The 12,717-nt window shown below is 48.0% G+C and overlaps 1 protein-coding gene across 1 annotated transcript; it reads left to right on the forward strand.

The window, feature by feature from the left end:
• The first annotated feature begins 8,128 nt into the window (after positions 1–8,128).
• LOC142657054 (DNA damage-regulated autophagy modulator protein 1-like) lies at positions 8,129–12,046 on the forward strand. The gene is made up of 6 exons (XM_075832105.1): positions 8,129–8,247; positions 9,691–9,758; positions 9,953–10,095; positions 10,716–10,955; positions 11,123–11,209; positions 11,322–12,046. Exons 1-6 carry the CDS (start codon positions 8,129–8,131, stop codon positions 11,400–11,402), a joined length of 738 nt encoding a protein of 245 aa, XP_075688220.1. The 3' UTR covers positions 11,403–12,046.
• Positions 12,047–12,717: the final 671 nt, after the last annotated feature.

Below are 12,717 nucleotides of genomic sequence, written 5' to 3' on the forward strand. Positions count from 1 at the left end.
ACATCTAGCTCACTCCCAGTTCTAGCATTACTAAGGCGATTAGTATTAAAATGTTTGTCTGTTAATGTGGTTTTTAGGGCATGTCATGTGCCGGGGATTGTTAACGACGTGGCTGATGCTTTGTCACGTTTTCAGTGGCTTAGTTTCAGGACATTACATCCGCTGGCGGAGCTGGAAGGGCACACATGCCCTCTTTTTCTTTGGGACCTGCCGGAGAACATTTAACACCGCTACTCCAGAATTCGTTGGCGGCGACGACATGGAGCTGTCATGGTAAGGCTTGGACGGAGTGGCTGACTTATGCTAGTGTACAAGAAATGTTCTCTCCTCAGGTATGTCATGAGGTGACACTAAGGTATTTAAGTGGTTTGCGACAACAAGGAGTATCGGCAGCGGTGGTACAAACGCGTTTATCCGGAGTTGCGTTTGCGCTAAAAACGTTAGGAGTCGAGGACGTCACAAAGCGTTTTCTTTTTTCACAAATATTTAAGGGTTGGAAAAAAGAGTCGAGGACCTCGGACGACCGGCGCCCGGTGTCCTTTATTTTACTGCGACGGTTAGCGGACGCCACGACTGCGGTATGTTCATCGGATTTTGAGTCCTGCATGTTGTCATGCTCCTTTACGCTGGCCTTTTTCGCGGCTTTACGGGTTAGCGAATTAGTTCCCGCTTCCCGTTCGCACCCGGCGGGACTGTTAGCGGATGATGTGATCGCGCTTCCGGAATCGATAAAAGTGCGCGTGCGGAGGTCAAAAACAGATGTGTCGGGTATAGGTACATGGCTGTCCATCTTTAGCTTGGCCTCGTAATTTTGCCCAGTAAAGGTCATCAAGAGATACATGCCGATCCGCCCCGCAGGTCCATGTTTTTTGTCCCATGTGGATGGTTCCCCTCTATCAAAATTTCAATTCTCATCAGTGCTTAAAAAATGCTTGTCAGTGGTGGGGTTGCCCCCGTCCGAGTTTGGCACACATTCTTTTCGTATTGGGGCAGCGACTATGGCGGATGCGGCAGGTTTGACGGAAAAGGAAGTTAAAACTTTGGGCAAATGGAAGTCTGGTTGTTTTAAAAGGTACATACGTCCTCACTTGCTAACGTGTTAATTGATAGAAAGATTTTGTTTCCCACAGACGTTCATAAGCCAGTGGTTTGGTTGGTTGGACACTCATACATTTATTGGGCGGCCCAGAGAGCGTCGTAGCGTCCCGGAGGGCTGGATCTTGGATTTAAGCATGTGGATGTTTGCTGGAGGGGTATCAGAGGTTTAAAATGGCTACAGGTCCTTCCCGAGGTGGTTGCAATCGGCAGGATGTCGCAATCGCCAACAGTTTTAGTGATACACGCCGGTGGTAACGACTTGTGTTCTACAAGGATGGCCGAATCGATTTCGATCATCCGTTCGGATTTTGATCGTTTCGCAGCCTTTTTCTCGGACTTGATAGTGGTGTGGTCCGAAATAGTGCCGAGAGTGTTGTGGAAAGGAGCGAGGAACAAAGCTTCGCTGGAAAGGACTCGGCGCCTTTTGAATGTGAGGGTGTCCAGACACGTGAGGGGAAAAGGTGGTGTGGTTATCAGGCATCGGCAGTTGGAGGGTGACAACGTAAATCTAATGCGGCAGGATGGGGTCCACCTGAACGACATTGATTTGGACATTTTTCTGTCAGGTTTGCAAGATGCTATTGAGAGGGCTTTGTTCTTGCTGAAGGGGGTGGGGCGGAGTGCGGTGTAGGTTTACACCCGACTCCGTTTGGCATTTTGTTGGAGGCTTGTTCCGTTCGTTGATGGGTAATTGTAACACGGGTCACCTGGCAGATCAACAAAGACATGCCCACCGCGGGGGCGGTGGCTCGGCATGCGAGGTGATAGTCATCTGGAATAACATCAAGCAATTGATGTGCTATGAACGGACAAGGTTTTCCTTTTTGTTATTGTTAAAATAAATCTGTGGCCACCCCCACTTTTTCCACTAAAAACTGACTCAGTGTTTTATTCAGAAAACGTTTATGTAGAATATCACTCAGAAGCCCGGTATGTACATGCAGTCTTGCAACAACTGCTCACAATGCATACTTCCCAACTGCTAAATAGCTATCCCCACAAAAAAAAAATGCCCTCATAGCTGCACCCATACAGTATAATGCCCCCCATAGATGCTCCCATACAGTATAATGCCCACGCAAATTCCCCCATACAGTATAATGTATAGCTCCCCCATACAGTGTAATGACCCATAACTGCCCCATACTGTATAATGCCCCTACAGCTGCCCCATGCAGTATAATGCCCCTATAGCTGCCCCATATAGTACAATTTCTCTACAGCTGTCCCATAAAGTATAATGCCCCCACAGCTAACCCTTATATTATTATGCCCCTATAGCTGCCCCCATACATTATATTGTCCACACAGCTCCCCCCATACAGTATAATGTCCCAAAGCTGCCCCATACAGTATGATGCCCCCATACAGTATAATGCCCCTATAGCTGCCCCATACACTATAATGCTCCCATAGCTGCTCCCATATAGTTAAATGCCCCTATTGCTGCCTTCATACAGTATAAAGCCCCCATATAGTATAATCAGTGGTGTAACTACCGCTGTAGCAGCCGTAGCGGCTGCTACGAGGCCCACAGCATGAGGGGGCCCATGTCGCCCGCCGACAACACCGCCTGTTAGGTAAGACTAAACGTGGACACCACAACACTACTCAGTTCTTTTCAAATCAACGGTTTACTGAAAATCACAATTTCAAACAGGCCAAATAACTACAATACAGTATTCAAATCAAGTCTCTCAGTAGCGGAGGCACTCGCCCTCGTGGGAGTCCTACCCGCTCTTGGGTGGCTGCGCCTGGCGCTCACTGACCCGGCCCGGCGGGTCTCAAGAAGGAAATGGGCCGTCTCCGCGGATCACTGTGGTGCTACCACTCACACTGCGGAATCCCCAAAGGTGGAAGCTATGCCCCTCGCCCTTTGGCTACGGCGTGAGTCCGGCGGATATATTACCGCGTGCGCCTCCGCGGGTCAGAGCGAGAGCTACTCACTACCACGCGGCATACCACCCTTACCTCTGCTTTCTGCTCCTCTGTTGATGAAGATGACGTCTTTTTCCTTGTGTCTCCTGACACCGCTGAGTTGTAGTGAATGTCCAGCTAGTCCTCCTCCAGGAACGTTGAGCCAAGGATCCTTCTCCTACAAATGGTGGCAGCCTGGTCACTTTCTTGTCCCCACTCAGCTCTGCATCTTCCCTCTCTCCAAGTCCCCTCCCCTCTCCTTCCTCTTCCTGGGGTCCGCCAATTTCCCCTTCCCTCTCTCTCCGTCCGTTCTTTGGTTCCTCCTTTTTCTCTGTCCTAATGGCCTGTCTGTTTTCTCACTCCTGCTGTGTTCCACTGCCCCCCAGTGGTCATTGTAAACTTTACGGTTTCTACACATTGTTTCTAAGACATATGTCTAACCTTTGCTGCAAGCGGCCTGACGTCACACAAACGGGGGAAAACACGAGGCCCAGAAGGGGCTGAGAGCACAAATGGACACCTAAGGCTCGTGGAGATGGTAGGGACCGGAACCTTTATAACTTCCGCGGGAGGCGAGGGGGCTGCGACCCCTATCATGTCATGAGGGTGCAGGAGGCTGGTACCCCCATTACACATCTCCCTTGAGGAAATAGTGCAGTCCCCGACACTACAGTCAAAATCCCTGTAACGGGACGGTAAGGTCCCTCTGTTCTCCTGACGGGGGTAACGTACCATCCCTTCTTCTTGGTCCCCTTCAACTGTTGGTGAGGATGGGACATCTGCGACCGGGACCACTACCCACTATTCGCCACTAGGTTCAGCGGGGGTAGTGTCAGGTGCCGTAGCCGGTGTCAGTTCCCTCATCGGCTCAGCTGGAAACGAACAGGGTCTCAGCAAGTTTCGGTGTAGTTTCCGTACCCTGCCGTTTCCGTCTTCTCGCTGTACTTCGTACACTGAGAGTTGTGGACTCGCTCTTCAGATAACGACATAGGGCACTCGCTCCCAACGTGGTTCCAACTTACTGGCTCGTTGCGCTTGTTTGTTGCGGACCAATACCCTGTCCCCAGGGTGGAATGGTTCTATGGGCCGGCTGGGTCCGGCCGTTATCGAAGGTTGTTCATGTCTCCTTGCTGCTTGTACTCGATCTCGAGCTCGCTGAATCCTGCGCTGGTGCTCCACTATCCACTGAGACGGGGTTCGCACACTATTTTCTTCAGGTTGCTCCATGAGTAAGGCTATTGGTATGTGTCCCATTCGGCCAAACAAGAGCTGATAAGGAGTGTATCCAGTAGTACTGTGTACGGTATTATTATATGCCCATACTACGTCCTCCACATAATTAGGCCACCGCTCTTGGTGATCGTCGCCCAAAGTTCTCAGCATCCCCAACAGAGTCCGGTTAAAGCGTTCACACGCCCCGTTGCCCTGAGGGTGATAGGGCGTAGTTTGTGACTTCCGTATGCCGTGTAGAACACACAGCTCTTGAATCAGCTGTGATTCGAAGTTTGGACCCTGGTCAGTTAACAGTCTCTGTGGACACCCATAGGGCCGTATAACGTGAGTCCATATAAGTTTGGCTGTGGTGGGTGCTGTCTGGTCCCTGGTGGGGATGACGATCGCATATTTGGAGAAATGATCTACACACACCAATGCGTATTTGCGTCCGGAGGTCACTTCATGGACGGTAAGGAAATCCATTGTTAACAGTTCAAAGGGTTCCCCCGTGTGTATGGCCTGCGGCACGGTAGTCTGCACTGGTCCTTTGTGGATAGCACAGTTGGCTCATGTCCGGCATATCCGCTCCACCGTCTCACTCAGTTGTGGGCTGTAGAAATAACCTCGGACCAGGGCCTCCGTTTTTACAGCGCAGAAGTGTCCTCCGACCTCATGTAGGGTCCGGCAGACTGACTCTACTTCTTTGATCGGCAACACCAATTGCCACATGACTCGTTGCTCTTTCGTCATCCAGAGCCGGCGGTAAATGACTCCACCTCGAAGGAGCAGCCGCTCCTGTTGTCTTGCAATTTGGCATCCCCTTCGTGTCAGCTGAGCACGTTCGGACCCTGTCGGCCGCCGTCTGGCCAGAAGCCACCTATGTAAATGTTGTAGGTCCTTATCAGACCTCTGTTTCTCCTGCCACTCTAGACGACTGTACAGTTCACCCACTTCGGGCACTCCATTCCTGGCCTCCAGTTGCGTGACCCTGCTTGCCACCCGCAATGGCGGGATCTCCACCTCTTCCACTTCTTCATCCTGATCCCCGACAGGGTTCGTTGTCGGGTTCCGGGACAAGGCATCCGCATTGCCGTTGTTGCGCCCAGGCTTATAGCGAATTATATAATCGAACCGGGCGAGGCGTGCCACCCAGCGCTGCTCTAGTGCACCCAGTTTGGCGGTGTGTAGATAAGCAAGCGGGTTATTGTCAGTATAGATCTCTATCCGGATTCCCGTCAAGTACTCCGCAAATCTTTCCGTAAATCGGTAACTGAGGTAGTGTCTACGTATAGGGTTTCGAGCCTAGCGATGATGTCTTCCAGGGTCGCTCTTTGACTGACTGGGAGGACTACTACTGCTGCACGAGCATCTCCTTCTAGCAGGCTCAACGCGAGATCCGCTTGGTGTGGGGGAGGTACTTGGTAGAGTCGGGCCGCTGCTCTTAGCCTCTCGGCCCAATCCATCAGCGTCACGCTCTTTCCGTCATATTTGGGCACATTTAACATGGCTGCCCCCATAGGGAACAGAATTGGGGGTGGGGCTGGGGCACTGATGGCAGGCTCCGCTGAAGTTCCTGGTTGGCTCATCCTGTTCGTGACGCCACGTGTTAGGTAAAACTAAACGTGGACACCACAACACTACTCAGTTTTTTTCAAATCAACGGTTTACTGAAAATCACAATTTCAAACAGGCCAAATAACTACAATACAGTATTCAAATCAAGTCTCTCAGTAGCGGAGGCACTCGCCCTCGTGGGAGTCCTACCCGCTCTTGGGTGGCTGCGCCTGGCGCTCACTGACCCGGCGGGTCTCAAGAAGGAAATGGGCCGTCTCCGCGGATCACTGTGGTGCTACCACTCACACTGCGGAATCCCCAAAGGTGGAAGCTATGCCCCTCGCCATTTGGCTACGGCGTGAGTCCGGTGGATATATTACCGCGTGCGCCTCCGCGGGTCAGAGCGAGAGCTACTCACTACCACGCGGCATACCACCCTTACCTCTGCTTTCTGCTCCTCTGTTGATGAAGATGACGTCTTTTTCCTTGTGTCTCCTGACACCGCTGAGTTGTAGTGAATGTCCAGCTAGTCCTCCTCCAGGAACGTTGAGCCAAGGATCCTTCTCCTACAAATGGTGGCAGCCTGGTCACTTTCTTGTCCCCATTCAGCTCTGCATCTTCCCTCTCTCCAAGTCCCCTCCCCTCTCCTTCCTCTTCCTGGGGTCCGCCAATTTCCCCTTCCCTCTCTCTCCGTCCGTTCTTTGGTTCCTCCTTTTTCTCTGTCCTAATGGCCTGTCTGTTTTCTCACTCCTGCTGTGTTCCACTGCCCCCCAGTGGTCATTGTAAACTTTACGGTTTCTACACATTGTTTCTAAGACATATGTCTAACCTTTGCTGCAAGCGGCCTGACGTCACACAAACGGGGGAAAACACGAGGCCCAGAAGGGGCTGAGAGCACAAATGGACACCTAAGGCTCGTGGAGATGGTGGGGACCGGAACCTTTATAACTTCCGCGGGAGGCGAGGGGGCTGCGACCCCTATCATGTCATGAGGGTGCAGGAGGCTGGTACCCCCATTACACGCCTATGCCCGGTGGCGCCGCTAGCAGCCGTTATGGCTGCTACAGCGGTAGTGACGCCACTACGGGGCCTGCGCCAGCCGGCCCCTAATATTTATGGGCTGGGCGGCACGGGCCCCCTCATGCCCAGTGGCATTGCTAGCACTACCGTAGGGGGCCCCGGGGCTAGCGACAGCCCCATTTACTTGTATCTGCGTTCTCAGGACGCAGATACAAATGAATACTATAGGCTGCAGGCCACGTTAGGCCTGCAGCCTTATAAGGCTCTGTTAAGACTCCCCCCTGCGCAGCCCGGCTTGATGAAATCACTGTATCACGCTGGTCTGCGCATGCGTCCCACCAGGTGACGTCCGTCGCAAGGAACAGGGCAAGGGAAGTACAAATTATTTTTGGGAGGGTTTGTGGCACTATAAATAAGGGAGGGGGTGCAGGGTGGCACTATATACAAGGGGGGAGCAGTGTGGCACTATCTACTAGGGGAGCTGTACAACAATATTTACAAGGGAGTGTCTATAGCTAAGGCAGTCGTTTGTACATGTATTCGCCCACTGTGGGCGCTGGAATAAACATACAGTAAAGATAAAGGATTATGCATTTTATTATTGTGTGATTCCGGGTCATTAGTAATTCCATGTTCTCCTAATACTGGAGCTTCACTAATAAACCTATAAAATGCTCTCAATGTATATCTGGTCATTATATAAGCCCGTGTATGAATATAATAATAGCAGCTATTACACCACAATGTGCCGGATATTCTCTTATACAGATGCGTCCTTCCTTGAGTTATCTCTAAACTCGACATATCCCGAGATTATGGCGCGAGATGTTAAACAAACATGTAAAAAAACTGTATACCCCCAGCAGATGCCATCTGTCAGTCATCCATTACCCATAGACTCCCATGTTAAAAAAGTATACATTTAACATATATGTTTTTTTACTGGATGGCGTGACATTTTACTGAATTGGTATCATGACAAATTGTATAACAACGCAATTCAAGAAAAGTTAGGGGTGGACACATCTGTTTAATTATGTGAATTGTGTATAACAAATATATGTGAAAAGTTCTACAATACTGAGCACCAATCAGATTCAGGAATGTGTGATGAGGAATGTGTGATGAGGAATGTGTGATGATGTCACAATGACAGGAGCAGCTATGACATCACAGAAGACTGGTGACATCATCGAGTCTATACTGGCCACTGCCTGACATTACTTCTTCCTTATCTGTGAATTCAGAGAAAGAGACGGACAGAGATAGCGGCTTTTGTTTATCGAATCTTTGCATTAACTCAGCGAATCTTCTATTTGGCGCCATGGAGATCCGGGGTTTGGCATTCTTGCCTCTCCTCTGGTTCGTATGGATGCTATTGGGCCTCGGCACCCTGACAGTCTTGACTGTCATGTCAGGGCATGAAAAATATCCTTATATTAGGTAAGAGGGGACGGGGCAAGAATCCTGGCTCTATAGTATAATGATTGTTATTATTATATTATTATTACTGTTATTCATGAAATGTTATTATAATTATATTATTATTACTTTTATTATGAGTGAATTATTAATAATGTTCATCAAATAATTAATACGTCTAAAAACAAATGTAAAGTAGTTTAAAGAAAAAAAAAATGGAGTAGTTGTCCATAGCAACCAATCTGATTTCAGCTTTCATCTTACTGAGATCCTTTAGAAAATGAAAGCTGAAATCTGATTGGGTGCTATCGGCAACTACTCCACCTTTCCTTTGCACTACTTTGATAAATCTCCAGTGACTAGAAGTCTATAGATGTTTTTCCTCATCATATACACTGTAAATGTCATAGTACAAATGATGATAAATAACAGTAATAATGTTGTTATTTTACTTACTTTTACCAAGTTCCTCTGCTTCCTCCCGGGGAACATATAACTGGTTACACTGTCTAACAGTAAAACTGTCCTAGCTGCTCATAGCAACCAATCAGAGTTCAGCTTTCAATTCTCAACCTGCGCTTAAAAAGTGAAAGCGGCGCAGTGATTGGTTGCTATGGGCAACAATAATATGTATATGACCGTTGAATATAATGTTGTAGCCAAGTCACTCATAACACTGACCGGAGGAGCGAAACTATCTCCTCCGCTCGTTGAGGGAACGGGGTTAGGTGAGCAATTATTTTATTAGACACTAGAGGGCCATTATTATACTGTGTGTGGGGGGCCCACTATGGGGCATTATAATGTGTGGGGGCAGCTATGAGGCATTTAACAGTGTGTGGGGGGCATTATATTGTGTGAAGGCCACTATGGGGCATTATAATGTGTGGAGGCCACTATGGGGCATTATACTGTGTGGAGGCCACTATAACGGCATTACACTGTGTTTGGGGGGGACTCTATGGGGCATTTATACTGTGTGGGCTGAACTGGGTGTGTATGGGCGGGGATTGGGCGTAGTAAGAGGCGCGCCGTATTGGTTGTCCCTCTTTGCAATACTTGAAAGTCGGGAGGTATCAGTATGGAGAGGGGAATTTTACGACTTCAAATAATATTAGAAGTCAGAAATAGAGATGGAATGATTGGACATTCAGGAGATAATGGGGGAGATTTTTCAATACTGTGCAAAGAAAACATGGAGCCATTGTCCATAGCAACCAATTGGGTTCCTAAATTCATTTTCCAAACGGTCTCTGATAAACGAGAGCTGCAATCTGATTGGTTGCTATTGGTAACGGCTTCATGTTTTCTCGCAGTATTTTCTGCTTCTACTTGACTATGGATATTAGAACATATTATGGAGGGTGATTATAATGGAGGGAAATAAAGTCTCCTCTGCTCTTAGATGAGACAATTCCACCGCTTGTCTCCTATTAAGTCTCAATATTTTTCTTTATTTCACAGTGGAACGGGAAAAATGTTCCCTGAATCGGTGATCTACACCGTCGTCTTCATGGTGATGTCCATTCTTGGTAAGTAGATGCAGCTTCCTATATGGAGATAACATCATGAGGAGATCAGCGGCGCCAATGCTCAGTGATAACCTTACATTCCTAATCACTATCCAGCACTGACCGGCGGCCATTACTGGATATTATAATCATCACTGCGTCCTGGAGTTAATACAAGTGTCTATAGAAATTATAACATGTATTGTCTATTTCAGGAGCCGGCGTCGCTTCCATCCAGTACAGGTTCATGATCATTCAGTCTGAACCATCGGAGAAGCGTTATATCATCGGCCAGAGAATCCTCTACGCCATGGCATGCATCGGTTGTATTGGGAATGTCATGAACGCCATATATTCGGTTAGTTATTGGGTTTTATATAAAGTCTCCGGTATTACACAGAGTCCCAGTACCCAGTAATATATAGAGGGGTCAGTACCCAGTAATATATAGAGGGGGTCAGTACCCAGTAATATATAGAGGGGTCAGTACCCAGTAATATATAGAGGGGTCAGTACCCAGTAATATATAGAGGGGGTCAGTACCCAGTAATATATAGAGGGGTCAGTACCCAGTAATATATAGAGGGGTCAGTACCCAGTAATATATAGAGGGGTCAGTACCCAGTAATATATAGAGGGGTCAGTACCCAGTAATATATAGAGGGGTCAGTACCCAGTAATATATAGAGGGGTCATTGCTGGGAGTCCCGTGATGGATATATATATACTGTGTTTAGCCCATTCTAGTCTTTGCTCCATAGAAAATCCAGCCTCTGGTGCTCAGTGGTATAAACATTGCTCTTTAGTCGTCTATTGTGCCCAATATAACACACGTTACAGTGGCGCCCCCAGGTGACTATTCTTATATATTATTACCCCCTGTATAATTACACTCCACATGCGGCCTCTGCTGTTATATACTCTCAGATCTCCATGACAACCTCATTGATGACATTTATATATCTGTTTATGTTCTAGGCGAAGGAAAATCCTACAGTCCACGGCATTGGCGCAGGATTGGCGTTTTTCCTTGCTGCCACTTACAATCTGTGCCAAGCTTTATGCCTGTACAAGAGATCCTTCAGCAGTCGGGGAATGTGCCACATCAGACTGGTAACAACCGGGGTGACCATTGTGGCACTGCTGATCAGCATCATTCCATATGCTGCAGCAATAAGCGGCTCCTTTTCTAACCGATGTGGCAGTCGCTGTATTGAGGTGAGTTCATGTCACTATTCTCCATCTTGTGTAATCCACATGTCCTTTATAAGAGTAAAATAGAAACTCTTGGTGGACCTGTCATCCTCCCATCTATTCCACACCAGAGCCACTGGTGAGTACAGCCGGCACTAACATCCTCTATCCTGTCCCTCTATCTTCTGCAGATCTTAAATATAACCGGCATGCTGGGAGAATATATGGGATTCTCCGGCTTGGCAATCCACCAAGTGACACATTATACAGATTTCCAGGTGAGTAGATGCCGTGTGAAGGTCTCATGTGCTCCAGAAGCGTTTCTGATGAGAAGTAATATATTGTATAGAGCCGGTTTATGATAAATGTTCTTTCTTCTTTTTTCCTCAGAGTCTGTCTTTAACATTGTCCAGAGAAGGTGTCTCCATCTCCATGAGGGAAAAGACCCAGGACCCTGAAAACCCTGAATAAGATCCGGGGGTAAGAACTAGGGGGCTGGAGAACCATAAAGACAACTAAAGCCATCTGGACAGCACTGGAGCAGAACATCTTCCTGCAAGTAGGATGAAGGGGCACAAAGACCTCACCCCTAGACCGCAGCAGGACGTGGAGCCAGAGATGCCACCTAAGATGGCAATAAACATATGTAGATCACTGTTGACATCTATAGTGATCAGTATTACCATCCACATTGAGGTGATAGTGATGACAATGACACCGGTCCTTCCAGAAGTCAGTCTGAGAACACCAGTCATGGTACCAGAACCACCTGCAGATAAGTAACCTCCACCTCTTCTGGAACGTTGATACAACCAGCATTGACTTCCGATAAGGAGGAGTGAGGAGCGCGGCAGGTACAGAAGAGCGATGACTGAACGTTTCATCATGGAAGAGTTATATACGTCATAACAGCAACGTTCCTGAACACATAGCAGCAGGAAACCTCAACCATTGTGATTGCTGTACTGGAGAGAACAACAGGAAAATCTGGAGCCGTCCTACCAGGAGAATGGAGATCTGGTCCTGATGCCATGATGACTGTATTGAACAGTATCTACATGCACTACAGATGTGCCAAGTCATCATCACGGCGCTGTCGATAAAATGTGACAACTTAGTGGAAATCATCGTCTAGTAAACTCAATGTGTTGGAATAATGTTTATTACTGTGGTTATTGCAACAACTGCTCACAATGCATACTTCCCAACTTTCAAGTATCACAAAATGGGACAACCGATGCAGCACACATATCACGGTGCGGAACACTTTTGACTTGTTAAGCTAGGCCTCTAACCCCAACCAATCTCCGCCCATGAATACAGGGTACAGCTCACACAGTATGATGCTCCCATAGTGCCTCCCCACATTATAATGCCTCTATAAACCCCCCACACAGTAAAATGCGCCAACAGCTGCCCCCACACAGTATAATACCTGATAGTGCCTCCCACACAGTATAATACCTGATAGTGCCTCCCACACAGTATAATACCTGATAGTGCCTCCCACACAGTATAATACCTGATAGTGCCTCCCACACAGTATAATACCTGATAGTGTCTCCCACACAGTATAATACCTGATAGTGTCTCCCACACAGTATAATACCTGATAGTGCCTCCCACACAGTATAATACCTGATAGTGCCTCCCACACAGTATAATACCTGATAGTGCCTCCCACACAGTATAATACCTGATAGTGCCTCCCACACAGTATAATACCTGATAGTGCCTCCCACACAGTATAATACCTGATAGTGCCTCCCACACAGTATAATACCTG

Source organism: Rhinoderma darwinii, chromosome 7, assembly GCF_050947455.1.
Source record: "Rhinoderma darwinii isolate aRhiDar2 chromosome 7, aRhiDar2.hap1, whole genome shotgun sequence".
NCBI classification, from domain to species: domain Eukaryota; kingdom Metazoa; phylum Chordata; class Amphibia; order Anura; family Rhinodermatidae; genus Rhinoderma; species Rhinoderma darwinii.

What these genes read in the sequence shown, in the direction of transcription:
- LOC142657054 (XM_075832105.1), top strand. Translation starts at nt 8,129, where the DNA reads ATGGAGATCCGGGGTTTGGCATTCTTGCCTCTCCTCTGGTTCGTATGG. An exon ending in GAAAAATATCCTTATATTAG is followed by an intron (nt 8,248 to 9,690) that starts GTAAGAGGGGAC and finishes TTTATTTCACAG; the next exon opens with TGGAACGGGAAAAATGTTCC. An exon ending in CATGGTGATGTCCATTCTTG is followed by an intron (nt 9,759 to 9,952) that starts GTAAGTAGATGC and finishes TGTCTATTTCAG; the next exon opens with GAGCCGGCGTCGCTTCCATC.